Consider the following 21,272-nt stretch of genomic DNA (forward strand, 5'->3'; position numbering starts at 1 on the left):
TAGCGTTTCGTTTGTACGCATGTCCTTTGGGAGAAGTGGGTTTAATTAGAAGGTGATGAAGGAGATGAGGAAGAACCTGTGCAATTCCCTCAGGGAGTCGTTATCCTAAGTGATCCTTGGTGTTCTGAGGAGGTGAGGGGCTCAGGTGGTGTTTTTGCCCCACATTGGTAGGGAGAGAGCTGGGGTGCGGGGTCTCTAGTGGCTTGACCAGGACCCCACAGCTAGGGACTCAGAGCTACTGCCAGTACTCTTTTCATTGTGCTGTTTCACCTCCAAAGGCACTAAATTGTCTCGTTTCTTTTAGGCACTTATTTTCTGTTTCATCTACAAATATTTCAGTCTGTATCTTTAAAATCTAAGAATTCTTTGCTTTAAAAAGTCATAAAACCACTCTACACCAAAAAATTTAATAACTACTGTCTTAGTTCTGGCTGCTATAACAAAAATCCCATAGACTGTGTGACTTATGGACAACAGAAATTTACATCTGGAGGCTGGGAAGTCCAAGGTCAAGGTGCCAGCAGATTCGGTGTCTGGTGAGGAACTGCTTCCTAGTTCACAGACAGCCATCATCTCATTGTGTCCTCACATGGAGGAAGGGGTGAAGGAGCTCTCTGGGGTCACTTTTATAAGGGCATCTGCCCTCATGACCTAATCACCTCCCAAAGGTCCTACCTCCTAATATCACATTGCGGGTTAGGATTTCAACATATGAATTGGGGAGGGGCACAAACATTCATTCTATAGCAGCTACTTAATATCAATCACATTTTTCTAATTGTCTCTAATTGTCTTATTATTTTTTACAATTGGTATCCAAATAAGACTCACTCATTGCAATTGGTTGGTTTATCGCTTAAGTCTCTCTTAATCTATAGGTTCCCCACCGCTCTCTCTTTTTCCACTTGCAGTTACTTTGTTCAGGACCTTGGGTTGTTTGTCCTGTGGATATTCCCCCAGTCTGCACTTTACTTTTTGCATTCCTGGCGTGTGTCTAACATGTTTCCCTGCCTTCTCTGTTTGTTAGAAACTTGCAGTTATTTTTAGAGTTTTGGTTCAATTATGCTCAATTTTGAGGGGTGGAAGTGGGGCGAGAATACATTTTCAGTGATACCGTGTTCTTACAGCAGGAAATATACAATGTCTGCTTTTTTTGTTTCTTGGGTTGTTTGTTTTTGCTGTGACTGTCTTTTTGCTGTGATGCTAGCCAGTATTAACGATCTTTGCTTACATCCATTTATCATTGGGGGTGTCAAATGGTGATATTCCTGTTGCATCCTTTCCTTCACTTATTAGCTGCAACATCTCTAAGAAGAAAAACATCCCCTCATCAGTTAGTTGGTTTCCCTGGGATACAATTTATATGCGAAAGGCAGGTTAAATGCGTCAATCTTCCCTGTTATTTCCAGTTATCAAAATAATGAGTTGATTCTCTACCATTCTCCTAAGGTAACAAGGGTGTTTCACTTGTTCCTCTGTTTGCTTGCTTAGTAACATTATGAATCAGTTTGGCTCACACATATACTTTTTTAAAATTGAAGTATAGTTGATGTACTAATCATATGCGTTACAGGTATACAATATAGTGATTCACAATTTTTAAGGGTTATACTCCATTTATAGTTGTCATAAAATATTGGCCATATTCCCTGGGTTGTACAATATATCCTTGTAGCTTATTTTAACACATATAATTGATGTGTGTCAACCCATTGCAGTTCTTATACTTGGATGCTCAAATTGTCCATTTTTGGCTGGAGGGAGCTTATTCAAGTTGGTGAGGCATTTTTCTTTTTTTATTAATTTATTTATTTTTGGCTGCATTGGGTCTTCATTGCTGCTTGCACGCTTTCTCTAGTTGCAGTGAGTGGGGGCTACTCTTTGTTGCGGTGCGCGGGCTTCTCATTGCGGTGGCTTCTCTTGTTGCAGAGCATGGGCTCTAGGCATGTGGACTTCAGTAGTTGCAACACATGGGCTCAGTACTTGTGGCTCATGGGCTCTAGAGTGCAGGCTCAGTAGTTGTGGCGCACAGGCTTAGTTGCTCCGTGGCATGTGGGATCTTCCCGGACCAGGGCTCGAACCCATGTCCCCTGCATTGGCAGGCAGATTCTCAACCACTGCACCACCAGGGAAGCCCGAGGCATTTTTCTTGAAGAAATAGTTCCAGCCAAGTTGACTAAGTTATGTCTTTCTTTTATAAACATTCTTCGTAGATGAGGCTTGCTGACCACCGGGAGGTGGAGGCATGACTTGGTGTCTGCCTAGCCATCCCTAGTCATACCAAGCCTCAAACATCAAGGAGATTTTGAGGGGAGCCATTGCACAAGGCCTGGCTGCAGCTCCTTTCCTAGGCTCCAGCTCCTAATCTTGGTGGCTATAAAAAGTCAACCTGGTGTGATGGAAAGATACTCACTGACCCAGGCTTGAGTTCCAACTCTGCCCTACACAAGCTTTGTGGCCTTGGAGATGCTGCCTAACTCCTTGTAAGGTGGGACTAATACACTGTCAAAAGGATTGGTACAGCTATAACAGACGTACGGTCCCTGTAAACCTTCTAGGTTCTCATGAATATGTGTGTGTGAGTCTAAGTCTTTGAAATTCAGAATGTATTTTACACTTAACAGGGCATCTCAATATGGATCAGCACGTTTCAAGTGCTTAATGGCCACATGGCAGCTATTAAAATGGAAGAAGCAAGGAAAAAAGTAAAACTTCACATTAAAGTTCTTTCCTTTCCATTTTCTTTTTTTTAATTGAAGTATAGTTGGCATACAATATTGTATTAGTTTTAGGTGTACAACATAGTGATTCAATATTTATATACATTATGAATTGATCACCACAATAAGTCTCATAACCATCTGTCACCACACAAAGTTATTACAATATTATTGACTGCATTCCCTGTGCTGTACATTACATCCCCATGACTTATTTTTTTTTATAACTGGAAGTCTGTACCTTTTAATTCCCTTCACCTATTTCACCCACACGTGAGTTCTAAATCAAAAAATTACAATTTGACATTGTAACTCGACAAGAAGTACAGCACAGTAGTTGTGCTGGTTATTTGTCTCTTGGGTCTCAGCTCCATTCCTGCTTTTCCATATTTTCCTTTGTATTGTGGGGGGCTAGAAGCCTGCAAACTGCATCTTCCATACTTCTTTGCCAGCTGGTCTACTCTTAGATTCTGCAAGTAGGTGGTACTGGCAGGAAATTGGGATGTGGGAGAAAGGAGGAGACAATAGCAGTGGCTACTTCTAAGTGGCAGTGGTACAACTTTCACAGTGATGGTACCAGCATCACTGATGAGTACAAGTATGGGCTTGTGGGTACCAGCCCAGGGTGTTAACAGTTTCTGGTCTCTGGATGTTACCCTTTCATCCTCTCTTTCTCCAGTTTTTATCTCCATCTTCTTTTTGCTCTTCTATACCTTCCAGCACCTCGTAAACAATTCTCTACACCAATCTCCTTCTACTTATGTAGAGGAATTTCCATTTCTCCCACTGGACACTTGGAGTCTCAGGTCAGAGAGAGCTAGGTTATAATCTCTGTGCCACTTACTTTGTTCTGTGGCTTAACTTCTTTAATTTTCAGTTACTTCCTCTGTCTAAGGAGGATTGTAGAAGTAACTGCCTCATAGAGTTGTTTGAATATATTATACACTCTCTCACACACACACACACACACACACATACAGACACACGTTGTTAGCTTTGAACATAACTCTCAATATGTGTCTGCAAGACACAAACCAATTTTTGAAGGCTTGTCATTTAACATTTCTTTATTATGGAAAAGTTCAAATATATACAAAAATAGAATAGTATAATGAAACTTCATGCAAACATTACCCACTTTCAACAGTTATAAAATTAAGGCTATTCTTTTATACATACCACCCACTCTTCCCCCTACTCTGGGATTATTTTAAAGCAAATCTAAAACATCATATTTCAGCCGTAACTATTTCAGCACATAACTTTGAGGTAAGGACTGTTTGAAAAACAACCATAATACTATTAGCTTATATAAAAATTAAGATAATTGCTTGATATCATCAGATACCAAGACAATGCTCAAATTTCCCTAATTAGCTCATAAATGTCTTTGTTTTTAAAAAATGTTGTTTGAATCATGGTTGAAATAAGACCCACCAATTGCAGTTGGTTGATATGTTTCTTAAGTATCTTTTATTCTGCAGGTACCCCTTTCTCTTTTTTCCCCTTAAGATTTATTTGTTGCAGAAATCGAGTCATTTGTCTGGCAGAGTTTCCCATAGTCTGGATTTTGCTGATTACAGTCCTGTGGTATCATGTACCCCATTCTTCTGGACCTATATTCTCTGTATATTGTTAGTTAGATCCAGAGGTAGATTGGTTGGTTGGATTCAGGCTTATTTATTCAGACTTCTTTATAGGTAGTGTTGTGTACGTCCATTAGGAGGCATATAATGTCTGGTTTTCTGTTTTTGTGATGTTTCATGATTGATGCCTAGATCCATTAATTCATTAGCATTGCAAAAGTCTGTGGTCCATTCTTTCTACAAAACTTCTGGAATGCTTCTATAAAGAGAAACTACCCTCATCAACTATTTGACTGTCCTGAGGTACAGTTCATATGGGAAAGATGGGGTAAATGCTTGAGACTTCTCTTTTACTTAGCAATTTTCAAGATAGTGGTTTGATTCCCTAGCATCCTCCAAAGATAACCAGTGATGCTTTCAGTATTGCTATACACTTATCAGTTTATAAATGTCAGCTATGTCCCAGTCAGTTCCAGTTATTGTTCCTACTGATGCTCAACTCATCTATCTTTGGCAACTGGAAGTAGCCATGTTGTCTCCTAGTTATCTCTGATAGGTCGTTTGCCTGATGGTGTGACAGGATATTCCAGTTTCATCATGTTCATTCCCTGCTATGGAGTTAGTCATTTCTCTCAGGACCCTAATTCTTCTTATTGAAAGATGGTACTTAAAGACATGATCTGGGCAGTGGAGTGATCATTGCTAATGGACGGGTCATTGTCTCCTGGCTTTTTAAGTGGACATAGACAGAAGATAAATGTTTTTAAAGATAAAAATGCATCATGAGTTTATACTAACACTTCCAGTTCAGATTTAGGACCTTTTCTTTAACCTCATCAGTCTTAACATTATTTCCTCTTCCCATAACATAAATCCTGGTTCTTAACAACACCAAGATAATTCCTCATTTGTTCTATCCCACAACACACATGCAACAGTCTCAGAATCATGGCTGAAAACAGTTTAGTATTTTTTCCCCGTAATTTTTTACATTAAAGTATATCCTACTAGGGATGAACAGGCAAATTATTGTGTTTTAAGTCATTTGAATGTTCCTTTTTGTGTAGCAATCCTATTAACAGTGGAATGGTGATTAATTCAATACAGTTACATTCGTTTCATTTTACTTTTGATTTGCTCTTTTTAAAAATTTGATTTTGTTATAATAATGTAAATTATTTACATGTTACAAAGTAAAATCTTTATGATGTGGTATATTCAGAGAAGTTTAGATTTTATCCCTATCTTCTACATAGTATGCCCTCCATCAAAAAGTAACTATATTGAGATGATAATGGCAGCTCGGACTGGTCAGAGGGCCCTGAAAAAGGTGGTCTCGCGATGCTGTCCGAAGTCGGCGGCAGCGGCCGGAGCCCCGGCTCCTGCGCAGGGGCCTGCGCGGAACGTCAGATATTTAGCTTCCTGTGGTATACTGATGAGCAGAACTCTTCCACTACATACCTCAGTTTTGCCTAAGGAGATATATGCAAGAACTTTCTTCAGAATTGCTGCACCATTAATAAACAAAAGAAAAGAATATTCAGAGAGGAGAATTATAGGATATTCTATGCAGGAAATGTATGATGTAGTATCAGGAATGGAGGATTACAAGCATTTTGTTCCTTGGTGCAAAAAATCAGATGTAATATCAAGGAGATCTGGATACTGCAAAACACGATTACAAATTGGGTTTCCACCTGTATTGGAGCGCTATACATCAGTGGTAACCTTGGTGAAACCACATTTGGTAAAGGCATCCTGTACTGATGGGAAGCTCTTCAATCATTTGGAGACTGTATGGCGTTTTAGCCCAGGTCTTCCTGGCTACCCAAGAACTTGTACTTTGGATTTTTCAATTTCTTTTGAATTTCGCTCACTTCTTCACTCTCAGCTTGCCACATTGTTTTTCGATGAAGTTGTAAAGCAAATGGTAGCTGCCTTTGAAAGAAGAGCATGTAAGCTGTATGGTCCAGAAACAAATATACCTCGGGAATTAATGCTTCATGAAGTTCATCACACGTAAAGAGAAAAAGGAAATGGTCACCTACTTGTAACTAGTTTATTCACTTTTAGGAAGTACTTTCATCATTTGCTTTCAGAAGTCAGAAAGCATTTGTCAAACCCAGCTTTGATTATAAACCCGTACCATTGAAAATTTGCACTTGGAATATGGAACCACGTGTACATAGAATTCAATCAAGTGTAATTCAGAGTAATATGTATATTAGTATATTTACAATAATGGGATGTCATCACTATTGCTAGAATACTGACATTCTTCTGAACAGAAATTGAAACTGTAAATCTAAACCTTTTAGATATCACCTCACCTGAAAGAGGTTGGTTGAGATACTCATGCAGTGTGTATTATATTAACCATATCACTTTTAAGTTATTAAATTCAGACTATTTATAACTTATTGTCTTAGGGTCTGCCTCACGGCTTAGGATATTTGAGTAATCATCAGATGTTTAAAGTAAAAACTTTGACTTAAAAATACTGTTAACGAAGGTTCCCTGGCACTTTTCTTATTTTTAAATTGTTCTTGTGGGTAGTAGTAGATAATTTGCTGTTACACTGAGGTTAGCTTCCAGATAAACAGTGATTTTTTTTTTTTTGGTGGGTGGTCCAGAGTTTTAAGCTACTTTTCTCATAGTTTGCAGCCCTCTCCCCGGTACTTTGACTGCTCTTTCAAAAATGCTGTTTGCATGTCAAATTTTGTCTACAGCAGTGGGCAGTAGATGAAGATAATAAGTTGGTGTCCAATTTTGTCTACAGCAGTGGGCAGTAGATGAAGATAAGTTGGTTGAGACGTCTCCAGCACCATGCACCCTTATTTTCTATTTATTGTGTGTACTCACTTTTAATAATGCATTTCAAACTGATATTTTTGTAAACAAATCAATGTAAGGACTGAAGTGGTAACTTAATAAAGTTAATTTGTTTATTTTTTGTAAAAAAAAAAGTAACTATATTTAAAATGTTTGTGGTTTTTATAACATTGTTTTAATTACATACAACCATGTTTATATCCTCCATTTCTTAGATAAATGGTAGCATACTAACTCACTTTCCTGCATTTTGCTTCTTTCATTTAACAATATATCCTAGAGATCATTCCACCATAATTCATAAAGATGTTCCTCATTCCTTTTTATAGCTGTATAATATTCCATTGTATGGCTGCACAATAGCTTATTCATCCAGTCTGCTATTGATATTTTTTGAATTATTTTTTGCTATTATAACTGTTGCTGAAGAGAATGGTCCTATGCTGATATCTTTTCATATTATGACATCTTTTTTTTAGTGCAATAATGAAATAATTTTTTTTCCAGGAAGGCCTTATTTATCTAATCTGGGACATTAACTTCTGCCCATCATATAGAGAATTTCTTTGGGCCCTTTAGTTCTCTAGAAATTGTAAAATAGTAATGTAGTTTTTCTCAAGCGTAAAATCTCTAGCAGAGGGTTCCTTGTGAGTAAAACCTGCTTTTTTCTGTTTTTACCCCAGCTATAGTTTCACTTTCATGGAGGTGTGAGATCTTTGAGAAAAATTTTCTAGAGGAGGTTGGTCCTCTCAATGGTAAATGTCTGTTGGATACTGTAATTCTACTCACCTTTTCATGGCAGCAAAATGGTTTCGGAAGAGTCGTGACTGCCTTTTCACCTTCATTTCTGTCTCTCCACTTACCTTAAAGTTCAGCAGTTACATTATCATTAGCCCTGTCAACACCCACAGAATACACCCACAGGGGGCTCAGCATCACTGATTGTTTTAAAGAATTCCCTTGCATCTTCATGAGGACTTAGAACGTAATTAACACCTTATCTTAATTTTTAGTCATCAAGACCTAAAATCAAGGTTTTTTTTTTTTTCCATTTTAGAAATTGAATGCACGGATGTGTATTCTTGTATGTTTAAAAATGTGATTCTCTTTTCTGTGCTAGAATCACATATCTGATCTACAGATACTTTTACTGAAGTGCTTTCTTATGTTAATGTCATTTGTAAATGGATCTTGTTTTTTTTCCTTATACAGATATATCAGCTTTATCAGTGAGCAATGCTTAGGGTGGCTCCTGAGTTGTATATGAGTGAATGAGAAAGTGTGATGAAGTTGGGGTGGTGCAGGGGAAGAAAGAGAGAAGCAGGGGTGCTATCAAGAGAGAGAGCAAACATGTATCAGAATGAGACAGATTTTGGGGGTGCAGATTAGAAACTGAAAGTTGGAGAAAGTGATATAAAAAGTGGCTGTGTGCCTGTGCATGTCCAGAAGAGATACTCTTGAAGGTAGAGTAACTTTATTGTGTGTCACGAAAGGAGGAAGACAAGAGTTGTTTACCTGCCTCAGTTTAGGAGAGAGAAGCAAAGTTGGGTCACGGTTCCTTCTGCAGGCCATCAGGTGGTGCTGTCAAACTAGGGCAGCTTGGCTGTCAAACATGCAGAAGCATTAGGGTAGATTGGTGCAGTTCAACAACAGTTCATAATTATTTATTGAGAGCCTAACTGAGCATCAAGCCCCTGTGTTAGATTTAGGATACAAAGATGAATAAGATGATCCCTTCCTTAGGGGAGTTTATATTCTAGTCGGGATGGGGAATGACATACAAATAGGTACAGGCATACCTTGGAGATATCTCAAGTTCAGTTCCACACCACTGCAATAAAGTAACTATTGCAATAAAGCAAGTCACGTGAATTTTTTTGTTTCCTAGTACATATAAAGTTATGTTTACACTATACTGTAGTCCAGTAAGTGTGCAATAGCGTTATGTCTAAAAACACAAAACACCTTATTGCTAAAAACATGTTAACCATCAGCTGAGCATTCGAGTCATAATCATTTTGCAGTTATAACTGACGATCTCTGATCACAGATCACCATAATAAATACAATGTAAAGTTTGAAATAGTGCGAGGATTAACAAAGTGTGACAAGAGACATGAAGTGAACAAATGCACTGATAGACTTGCTCAGTGTAGGGTTGCCACAAGCTTTCAATTTGTAAAGAACACAATATCTGCGAAGTACAGTAAAGTGAAGCACAATAAAATGAGGTATGCCTGTATTTATTGCTGTGTAAAAATACCACAGATTAAGTGGCTTAAGATACACAAATTTGTTATTAGTTTCTGTGGGTCAGGAATCCAGGCACAGCTCATCTATGTCCTCTACTTCAGGGTCTCTTACAAGCCTGTAAGGTGTTGGCTAGGGCTAGGTCTCATCTGAAGGTTTGACTGGCTTACTGACATGGTTGTTGGCAGGATTCAGTTCTTCAATGCCTTTTACACTGAGAGACTCTGTTCCTTGCAGGCTGTTGGCCATAGGCTACCCTCAGTTCCTTGCCACATGGACCAGTCAGATATGGCAGCATGCTTCATCAAAACCAGCAAGAGAGACCGTCTTTTATTTTATTAAATTAATTAATTTATGTATTTGGCTGTACCAGTCTTAGTTGCAGCATGTGAGATCTCTGTTGCCACGTGCAGGATCCATGTGCAGGATCTTCAGTTGCGTCATGTGACATCTTCAGTTGTGTCGTTCAGGATCCTTAGTTACAGCATGTGAACTCTTAGTTGCAGCACGCAAACTCTTAGTTGCAGCATGTGGGATCTAGTTCCCTGACCGGGGATTGAACCTGGGCCCCCTGCATTGGGAGCACGGAGTCTTAGCCACTGGACCATCAGGGAAGTCCCAAGAGAGACCGTCTTTTAGTAAGATGTCAGTCACAATCTTGTGTATCTTAATTACAGGTGTGACAGCCCATCATCTCTGCTGTATTCTATTGATTAGAAGCAAGTCGCTAGGCCAGCCCACACTCAAGAGGACGGGATTCAGAGGGGTATGAATACTAGGGGGTGGGAATCGTTACGGGAGATGTTAGAGTCTGCCTGCCATACAGGTGTTTACTATAGTTTGCTAATGTCTGAGAGAGGTAGGTTTCCGCAGAAGCAAGAAGGAAGAGCATCTAACCCAGCCTGGCATGGAAATGGCCTCTCAAATAATGCAAACTTGAGTGTCACCTTGAACGACAAATAAGGATTAACTTGGTGTGTATATGGTAATAGGGAGAGGAGGAGGGAATTTTAAAACAGTGTGCACAAACATGGGAGCGGGGTGGGTGAAATAGGATGGTATGTCTGAGGGCTACCATCCAACAGTTTTGTGTAAACTGTGGGTAGAAGACATGCAAAAGAGTCAAATATAAGGCGAGGGCCAGTTTGGGGGTTTCTCCTTTGCCAGGCTAAAAAAATGAGGACTTTACCAAGGGGATCACAGGGAAGGTTTTAAGCAGGGTAGTGACATAGGGTTGTGGTTTCTTGATCTGGGAAGATTGTGGGAGATTGACTTTGATAGCTTTTACAATAATTCAGGCAAGAGATAAAAAGGGCCTGGATTAAAGTAGTGGCAATAGAGTGGAGGGCATACATTTTAATTTTTTAAATTAGGAAGTGATTTGATGTTTGGATAAGGCAGAGGTGGGAGATGGAATAATCTGGAGTGATGCCCAAGTTTTGGCATAGTTTTGTCAGAACATCCTTGCTGAGGGCAGGGGAGAGAGAAATGGGAAGACAGAAAGGATGGGTGGAAGGAAGAAGTCTATAAAGTGTGTTTGTAAATTTATGTAGGTTTGTAGATTTAGTGACTGACTGCAGAAGAGCTTAACTCCGAATATTCTTTACAATGTTTATGTTCTCAATGTAATCAATGTAACTATGTAAATTTACTTTCTAGTCAAACCATATGCCTCAGTGATAGGAGGTAGAATCAAATACAGAATTCATTTTCCTTGCAGTTTGATAAAAGAAAAGTTGGTGTTAGAATTTTAGTAAGCCTAGACCGCAGGTGGGGCCCCCGTCCAGTCCTGTCTAGTGCTTGGAACATTGTAAGTACTACTACTTAAAATACTACTACTCCAGAACAAGTACTACTCCAGAACACTTGGTACAAAGTGTCATGTCACTGACTTTTTCTTCAATTGAATTACAATTCATAACATAAAATTCACCACTTTAAAGTGTATAATATAGTGGTTTTTAGTACATTCATTATGTTGTGCAACTATCACCAATGTCTAATTCTAAAATATTTCCATCCTACCCAAGAGGAACTCTATACCTGTTAGCAGTCAGTCCCAATTCCTTATTTCCCCAACTCTTGGCAACCATTAATCTATTTTATGTCTCTATGGATTTGCTTATTCTGGACATTTCGTATAAGTGGACTCATACAATATGTGGCCTTTTGTGTCTGGCTTCTTTCACTTAGCATAATGTTTTCATGGTTCTTCTGTGTTGTAGTATGTATCAGTATTTTATCCCTCTTTATTGCCCAATAATATTCCATTGTATGGGTATACCACATTTTGTTCATCCATTCATTCATTGATGGACATTTGGGATGTTTCCACTTTTTGCCTATTTTGAATAATGCTGCTATGAACATCCTGTACAGGTTTTTGTATGAACATATACTTTCATTTCTCTTGGGTATATAGTAGGAGTAGAATTGCTGGATCACATGCTAACTCTATGTTTAACTTTTTGAGGAACCATCAAACTATTTTCCAGTGCAGCCACACCATTTTCCATTTCCACTACTAGGTATGGAGTGGGGTGTCTCTGTTTCTCCACATCCTCACCAACACTTGTTACCTGTCTTTTTTATCAGAGACATTCAGGTGGATGTGAGGTAGATCTTATGACGGTTTTGATTTGTATTCCCCTAGTGGCTAATTCAGGGTTGTTTTAAAGAATTAAACAAGATACTGTAGGTAAAATCTGATACGAATTTGGATCTCAGTTCTATGCTAGATTCAGGGAACCCCCAGAATAACTGTGTTAGTGCTTCTTGTCATTTTTATTTGCTCTGTAGCCTTTTAGCTCAGGAAGGCAGAGCACAGGCCTAACTCCCACACTGGGCTTTATGCTCATGTAATATATTCATATACCCAAGTATGCCAGAATCCCCTGTGGATTCTATCCCAGAGCTCTTGAATCACAATCCAATGGGCCGGGACTTCCCTGGTGGAGCAGTGGCTGGGAGTCTGCCTGTCAATGCAGGGTACGTGGGTTCGAGACCTGGTCTGGGAAGATCCCACATGCCGTGGAGCAACTAAGACTGTGAGCCACAACTACTGAGCCCACATGCCACAACTGCTGAAGCCCGTGTGCCTAGAGCCCGTGCTCTGTGACGGGAGAGGCCTCCGCAGTGAAGAGTGGCCCCTGGTCTTCAGTGAAGAGTGGCCTCACCTAGAGAGGGCCCACGTGCAGCAACGAAGACCCAACGCAGCCAAAAAAAAAAAAAGTTTAAAATCCAGATAAAAAAAAAAAAGGCTAACGGGCCCCAGCCTGTGCATTAGAAAAAACCTACACATTTGAATCACTGCCCCAGTTCCCATCTAAGAGAAGTAATTGGTAGGATTTTGAGGAAAGGCAAACAACTTGGGGTTAAGTGGCACTTTCTTTTGCTGCCACAGGAGGCGCCATTGAGTACATGCCATTCAGATCTCACAGTAACACCTGAGAGGGTTAGTCACCATTTTTACAAGTGCAGAAACTAAGGTTTGGATTTGGTTCAGGAGCTTAGTATCAGTATGAAATCTTTGGAACCCTGGAATTAAATGTAGGGCCAGGTTTCCAGTTTGGGCACAGTGAGCCACACATTGTGTGTTGGTTCTTGATATTTGTTTTGCTAATTTAGAGGGAATGGAGGTAAAGATAATTCCCAAATGGTGGCTCATGCAAAATTCATGTGTAGTCATTTTGGAATGCGTATTCTACCTGCTCATGTGAATGCAGATGCAGCTGCCGGCTGTGGAAATTCCCAATACAGCAAGCTAAACAAGCCAGGCTGTGAAGACCCAGCTAAAAAAGACTTGGAGGCGGTCTGTGGAAAACTGCCCTTTCCTACTTTTCCAGTTCTTATTTTGATTAAGTAGCATTGCTTTGTAGAAGGAAATAAAGTTCCTAAGGAAACATTCTGTCTCTCTTTAGGCTGCCTTTTCCCTGGTTATAGTGGAATGAATTGGATTTATGCTTAAAAGGAGGGAATTTCAAATCACCTTCTTTTCTAGCTTCTTTTGTATGATAATCAGAGAAGGTAGGAATGATAATGGTAATAATGTCAAAAGGGAGCTGTGTGACAAAAGATTTTGCTGCATGTTAATTCAGAATTGATTGCAGTTGTCAAAGTTGCATCAATCAGGGAAACAATTCAACTCAGGTGGTGCTAATGAAAAGACTTAAATGGAGAAAAGGTGTGAGCAGAGATTAAGGAAGACAGGAAACAGTGAGGTTCCCCGACTAGCAACCGTGTGTAGCCCTCACCAGATCCAGGGCCGAAGGGGCCAAGAGAGGAGAGAGCATTGCGGGCCGTAGGGCCCCTGGCAGGAGCTGTGCTCGTGATGGCACAAGCTATTTCCAGGCCAGGGCACTGAAGCAGGGAGGAGTGGGGAAGAAATGCCCCAACCTCAGTTTCCCCTCGTCCTTCACTGCCTTGCCAGCGTGAAGCCAGCTGGGAAAGGAGACTGGGGGTGCAGGCTGCAGAGGTGAGCTTCCGCGGGTACGGAACAGTGGACGGGGGTGGTGGGTTGCAGTGGGAGACCAGTTCGCACAATAACCAACTATTTTACAGTGAGCACATTCTATTTTTTGTTAATTTTAGAAGGTGTTATTTTGGAGAACGTTGAGAAATAGTGCAAGTATAGAAAAACGTCTGTTTCTCATTTTTAAAAAATTCCACTCTATTTCACATTTACGCCTGCAGAAGCTTCTTATCTTTTAGATTGTAACTTTTTTATGAAGTATCTTAAACTTTGCACATTTTTCTTATTTTCCTAATACATTTGTGCATATCATTATATAGTGATAAGCCTAAAACAGAGGGTGCCATGCTTTCATAATTGGCAGGGGGTGATTTTTAAATTTCCCTTTTCAGATGAATGCATAGATATTAGTGAATTATTCTAAGGTGTTCACTGGTCTTCAAGTCAAATGAGTCAAAGTGGAATTTAATTGAGCGTTTTTGTAACCCCTAACTGAGGGGAAGATACAATGTGTTCAAGACATCCAGATAGCCGCATATGTCTCCCTGCAGACCCAGCTGGAAACTATTCTGCTTCATACACTGATGAAATATGCCGACTTGCAGTGTTGGTGGTAACCTAGTGACCTGCTTTCTCTGTCATCCTGTATGTAATTCTTCTAGGTCTAAGTAAAGGGCAGGTGAAGGTCTGTGTCTCTGGGTGCCTATGGGGTTGCTAGGAAATGGGTTTCAAAGTGCTTCATGGTGATGCAGGAGGTTGAACTTTTTTGTGAAGGGTTGTCATGGAAACCAAGTACCTCATTGCCTTGTCTGACTAATGTATCTTTTAATGATAAAAATTGTAATCCAGGGTTAAGGGATTAAAAATGATAAAAAAGTGAAATGATGAAGCCTGTAACTTGAGGAGGAATGCTGCTGCAAGTAGCACATCTGTTGAATCGGAAGATTTCACTGGCAGTGTAATTCAACGTTGGTCGGGGCTTGGCTGTGTGAAGTGATGGGAGCTAATCGGTTTGTTTTCCCTCTTGTCTTCAGAGTAAGAAAACCATGATTTCACCCTGTGGCTTTTTGCTGTGGGGTTTTATTACCAACTCCAGCTCCTGAGCTTTTATGCGAGGTAGAAGGCAGCACACCCACACTGTGAGTGCCAGCGAGGTTGCCAGGGTCGGTTCTTTGGTTGGTTGATTGGTTTTACATCTCCCTAACCCTGTCCAACCCCCTTCCCCCAAGAACAGGCCTGTGGGGTGACGGTGATAGCCCTACTTGCTCTTTGCTAAGCACTCAGATACCCGCACATCCCTGGAGCAGATGAGTCTGCCCTGACCTCCTGTGGTTGTTATAAGGGCCCTATAAGGAAGCAAGATCCTCCTCTTCTGCAGATTGAGGACAGAACCTTCTAGCGTTGTAGGTATGATGAATGCTGCTTATATTTTGATCACTAGCTTATTAGGATAAACTTTCAAATGAAAGTACTTAGGATAGGAGAACTGAACTGAAAAGAGACTTTATACTGTGTTTAGTGGTTCACCTGCCTCCATGGAGATTGAGCTCCTGGGATTTCATTTCCCACTCCCCAGCTGTGTGTGTGTGTAATAGACTTTTGTTGCATTGGAATAAATCTGCTTGTTTGTTTTTGACCTTTGCAAAATATCTTTTATTAATATTTCCAAATTTAATATCTTTGAGTTTTTTGCATTTAAGGGGGAAAAGTTTGACATGAGTCCTTAGATTGACAATGGAAATAAGCCAATTTACATAAGTATTTCACTGAGCGGCATTTAAGACCCAAATCTATTTTCACTCATTCCTTCCTTTGTTCATTCATTCATTCATTCATATAGCATATATATGTTTTTAATGAGTACCTACTTTGTTTTGGGTACTTCCGGTGCATCTATTGTTTTTACAAAACAGTTGTCAGGTGTCAGGAGGTACCTTTGAGGAACTGAAGACAGAGGCTAGCCAGAGCCCAAGGCCTGTCCAGAGTGGCCACAACCAGGAGGGTGCCATCTGGCAGCCATACTGGGATCCCCTTGCTGAGGTCCCTGCATTCCCATGACTTGCTTCTTATAAGTTTGGCCGTTTCTCCAGTTCCAGGGTCTTGGCTGCAGCTCTTGATGACAAGGTGGAACACATGCCCAGCATTTCTTTATGTTCTTCCAGTACTGACCTTCTGTAGGGAATGTCACCTTTATTGATAAAATGGCGCCCAGAACCTAGCACCCGAAGGACTGCGTGGCTCTTGACTGCATCCCATGATGTTTTGTCTTCTGCTTTGATCCACACTACTTCCACCTCTGTGCGGGCCTCAGGGTGCGAGTGGGGCCCTCCTCCCCACTTTAAGAGTCTAGCCAACCCATACACGTAAGGTTCTGTCTGTGCTTCCCCAGAGTGGAGATGAGACAGGACTGTCATATTCAAGAGGACTTGGTTGAAGACTCAGGAATGACGAAAGAGAACAAGCCGAGTGGCCGCTCAGAGACCAGACCCTCTGGTTTGCTCTCGGGTCATGGCAGCTCTTGTTCAGTCTACCAGAGGCCTCAGGCTGGTCTTGCCTTCCCAGGGCCCCTCCATAGCAGCTTGACCTTTATCCTTTCTCCTCCAGAATCCTCCCCCAGATTCCTAGACCCCTGAAGTCCAGACCAGATGAGACTAAGACTTTCCTAGGATATGTGTCACCTTTGAGAATATATGATTCTTGCTTCGGCTGTTTTCTCATCTGTTTAACGGGGTAAGAGTGATACCTCTCTCCTTTGGGAGTAGTGAGGATTAAATGCGAGTATGCACGCAAAATGCAATGGAGTGCCTGACACTTGGTAAATGCTTGTGATCATCCCATTACTGCAAAGACCTCCCCTTCTAGTCATTTTCCACCATCACCCCAACCCCCATCTGTGAGGACCATCCTTAGTGCTCCTGGCCTCAGCATAACTACGATAGTCATTGTCCTATGCCATGGCTGCCTCAGGGCCCCTCTTGTATCACAGAGTAAACCTATGGCCCTGCCTTCCTTCCAGTATTTATCTGTATGTTGTGAAGTGATGTCTGTGTGTGTGTGTATGCGTGCATGTATGAACTCCAAGTTGGGAAACATAAAAGTGGGATATAGACTAAAAATGGCTGTGTTTATCGATCTTTTAGTATATCATTCAATTGGTGAAGTATTCAGAGTAACCTTTGCTGTAAAATGTTCAGCATTTTATCCCCATTTCCTGTGTGTACCATAGCACTTGGCCTGTCAGCATGGGAATAAGATCCTCTGGGCTATGCTTGTGCTCTCAGGGACTCACTCTTGCAGATCAAGGACCAGGAGATTGCATACAGGGCATTCATTCATTCATTCAGTTATGCAGCAAGTATTTGTTGAGTACCTACTGTGTCCTCAGTTCAGGGACTACAAACAAGGTCTTTACTCTGTTATAATTCAGTCACCATTTTCATTCATGCATTCAGCACATCTTGAAATTCTGTGTTCATCTTCTGATCAATGAGAAATATTTCTTTCATATCCTTTTTTTTCACTTATACTTTTATCTATTCAGCAAATATTGATTGGGGGCCGATTATGTGTCAGGCAATGTCCAAGATACTGGGTTCTAGCAGCAAAAAAAAAAAAACAGCAAAACTTTCTGTCTTCTTAGAGCTACATTCTAGTTGGGGGAGACTACCAATAGAAAAAACAAGTAAGTGAAATATAAATATTGTTATGGACTGAATGTTTGTGTCCTCCCTCCCAATTCATATGTTGAAATCCTAACCCCCAGTGTGATGGTATTAGGAGATAGGGCCTTTGCCTTTGGGAATTGATACGGTCATGAGGGTGGGGCCTTCATGAAAGGGATCTGTGCCCTTATAAAAGGGACCCCAGAGAGCTCTCATACCCTCTTTTCTGCCATGTGAGGACACAATTAGGAGTTGACAGTCTACAACCCATAAGAGGGCTCTTACCAGAACTCGACTGTGCTTGGGACCTTGATCTTGGACTTCCAGCCTCTAGAACTGTGAGAAATAAATTTCTTTTGTTTATAACCCCCCCAGTCTATGGTACTTTGTTATAGCAGCCCAAATTGACTAAGACAAATATGTTAGAGATAAGTCTTAGGGAGGAAAACAATTCAGGGAAGAGGAAAAGAAATGACCTTCTGAAATAGCCAACACTTATATCACATTTCATATCACATTTCACTGATGTTAAGATGCACTTTTTCAAAAAACATTTTTGCAGCTCTAAAATTGGTATGCATCTTGTAATTGATAGCATTTACTAATTTAATTGACAGTATTTAAAACAGCAGATAAAATAATGGCGTGTCTTATAATGCATAGCTTCTTAGACTTAATAAATATGACCCTTACCATGTACCAGGCACCATTCTAAGCAATTTGTTAATTCGTTGAATCCTCACAACAACCTTATTTAGGTTGGTAGTATTATTATTCTCCATTTAAAGATGAGGAAACTGAAAGCCCAGAGATTAAGTAATTTACTGAAGGTAATTTACTGAAGGAATTGGCAAAGTAAGGATTGGAACCCAGGCTGTTTGTGGAGTCTGGGCTCTTAATTGCTGTGATGTATTGCCAGAGGGGGTCTTTGGGAAGGTGACTTTTGAGAAAAGACTTGAAAGAGGTGAAGGGGCAAGCCATGTGGATGTCTGGAGGAAGAGTGATGCAGACAGAGGGAGTCCCTCAGTCTGGAATGGGTTTGGCATTTTGAGAGAACCACAAGCAGGTCTGTATTTTTGGAGTGGAATAAGTGAGAGGGAGGGGTAGGGGAGGTGAGGTCAGAGAGATGACAGGTGGGCACATCATGTGTCAGTTTAATCTATCTTAAGCACTCTGGTGTTTACTTTGAACCACCTTCTAACCAGAGGAGTGATTTATTTTACTAGGATCATTCTGCCTGATGCATTGAGAATAGTCTGAAAGAGACAAGTTAGGAGCTCACTGGAATAATTCAGGAGGGAAATGTCCATGGCTTGGATGAGAGTGGTAATGGCAAGAGATGGTAAGAAGTGGTCAGATTCCATATGTATTTGGAAGACACAGATGACATAATTTCTGATGGATTAAGTTTGATAGTATGACATGGTGATGATGATATGAAAAACAATAGCCAACATTTGTATATTCTCACTAAATAATTTATACATGTTAATTTAATTTATCCCTGTAACAGCCCTACGAGGAAGTAAGTATTATTATTATTCCTATCCTATAGATAAGGAAACTGAGGCACTGAAAGTTTAGGTAGTTTGTGTAGTATCACAGACTAGATAGCGGTGAAAATAGGATTCTAACCCAGGTGGTCTGGATCCAGAGTATGTTTTCAACTACTACATTTTATTGCCACTAAGCTGAGAAAAAGAAAGGAGTCATATGTGAACTCAGATTTTTTCCCTGAGTAATTGAAAACCACTGAGGTGGTGATAAGTACTTTTTAAAAAAGAAATGATAGTAGCCAGATAAGGTTTGAATATGTTAAGTTGGAGTTGGCTTATAGATAGTTCTGTGGAGATGTTGCAAAGACAGTGGAATATACAGGTTTGGAGTTCAGGGGCAAGGTGCTACCCATTGACATAAGTTTGAGAGTCATCAGTACATAGATGACACCTAAAGCTATGAACCTGGATGGCATCACCAAGGGAGTGACTGTGGACAGAAAGAAGAAGAGATGCAAGAACTAGACTAAGTCCTGAGGCACCCAGCATTTAGAGATTGGGTTGATGAGATGGAATCCAGTTCCTGAGAATGAGTAGCCACTGGGTAGGAGGAGGAAAGTGTGGTTACCTGAAAGCCAAGTGAAAAATAGTGCTTCAAAGAGGAGGAAGTCATCAACTGTGTCAGGTGCTCCTAATAGATTAAGTAAGATGAGGACTGATATTGGACCATTGGGTTTAGAAAAGTGAAGGTCATTGGTGAACTTGACCAGGGCAGTTGCAGTACAGTGATGGAGGCAAAAATCTACTTAGAGTACTTTAAAGAGAGAATAAGGGAGAGAAATTGGAGACAGCAAATTTAGAAAACTATTTTGAGAAGTTTTTCTGCAAAGCAAAGAAATGGGATATCGTCTAGGGAAAGTGTTCTATAAATGTCTGTTGGGTTCAGCTCTTTGATGGTGTTGTTCAGTTCTTCTATATCCTTGCTGATTTTTTGTCTAGTACTTTTATTGATTACTGAAAGAGGAGTGTTGAAGCTCCCAACTATAATTGCGGATTTGTCTATTTCTCCTTTTAATTCTGTCAGTTTTTACTTTATGTACTTTGCAGCACTGTCATTTGTTGATTACAAGCTTAGTATTGTTATGTCTTCTTGGTGAATTGATCTTTTTATCATTATGTAATGTCCCCTTTTAATCCCTGGTAATTTTCTTTCATCTGAAGTTTACTTAGACAGATGTTAATGCAGCCACTCTTCACTTCTTTTGATTAGAATTCATGTGGTATATCTTTTCCCATCCGTTTACTTTTTTTTTTTTTTTTTTTTTTTTGCGGTACGCAGGCCTCTCACTGTTGTGGCCTCTCCCGTTGCGGAGCACAGGCTCCGGACGCGCAGGCTCAGCGGCCATGGCTCACGGGCCCAGCCGCTCCGCAGCATGTGGGATCTTCCCAGATCGGGGCACGAACCCACGTCCCCTGCATCGGCAGGCGGACTCTCAACCACTGCGCCACCAAGGAAGCCCCCATCCGTTTACTTTTAACCTACCTATATCTGAAGTGCATTTCTTGTAGACAGCATATGGTTATGTCATGTGTTTCTAATCCGTTATTATAATCTCTGTCTTCTAATTGATTTGTCTAGATCATTTACATTTAATGTACTATTGATGTGTTTCAATTTAGATCTACAGATTTATTATTTGCTTCCTGTTTGTGTCCTCTGTTTTTTTATTTCTATATTTCTTCTTTCCTGCTTTCTTTGGGTTATTGAAAACTTGTTAGTATTCACTTTAAATTTATATGTTATGTTTTTGACAACATTTCTTTGCTTGTGAAAAGTCCACTTAGAAACATTGTTCTACTTCAAGTGGTATGAAGACATCTTCATATAGGTCCTTTTATCCTACCCTTTTTCTGTTATAGTTATCTTATGTATTAGATCTATATACATTAAAACTTCATCAGATGTTGTAAAATTATCTTTCAACTGCCAAACATATTTTAAAGAACTCAAGAGAAGAACAGTAGTCTACTATATTTATTTAGATATTTACAATTTCTGTTACTCTTTCTTTGTTCCTGATCTTCCAGGTTTCCATCTGGTATCATTTCCCTTAGGTCTGAAGGATTTCCTTTAGAATTTTTTTTAGAGCAGGTCTGGTGGAAACTGATTTTTTTAGTTTTCCTTTGCTTGAGAAAGTCTTTATTTCACCTTAGATGGATAGTTTCACTGAATATAGAATTCTGGATTGACAGTT

General features: G+C 40.2%; 2 protein-coding genes across 8 annotated transcripts in view; both read left to right on the forward strand.

Annotated features, from left to right (window-relative positions):
* PDE8B (phosphodiesterase 8B) overlaps positions 1–21,272 on the forward strand; it is a gene marked incomplete at its 5' end in the record, with an annotated part of 379,999 nt that overhangs the window by 128,337 nt on the left and 230,390 nt on the right. The gene's annotated exons all lie outside the window — the stretch shown is intronic.
* Positions 5,574–7,254, forward strand: LOC308615197 (coenzyme Q-binding protein COQ10 homolog B, mitochondrial-like). The gene has a single exon (XM_081230386.1). It carries the CDS (start codon positions 5,595–5,597, stop codon positions 6,327–6,329), a length of 735 nt encoding a protein of 244 aa, XP_081086512.1. The 5' UTR covers positions 5,574–5,594; the 3' UTR covers positions 6,330–7,254.

This window comes from Mesoplodon bidens, assembly GCF_964165515.1.
Source record: "Mesoplodon bidens genome assembly, chromosome: 4".
Classification (NCBI taxonomy): domain Eukaryota; kingdom Metazoa; phylum Chordata; class Mammalia; order Artiodactyla; family Ziphiidae; genus Mesoplodon; species Mesoplodon bidens.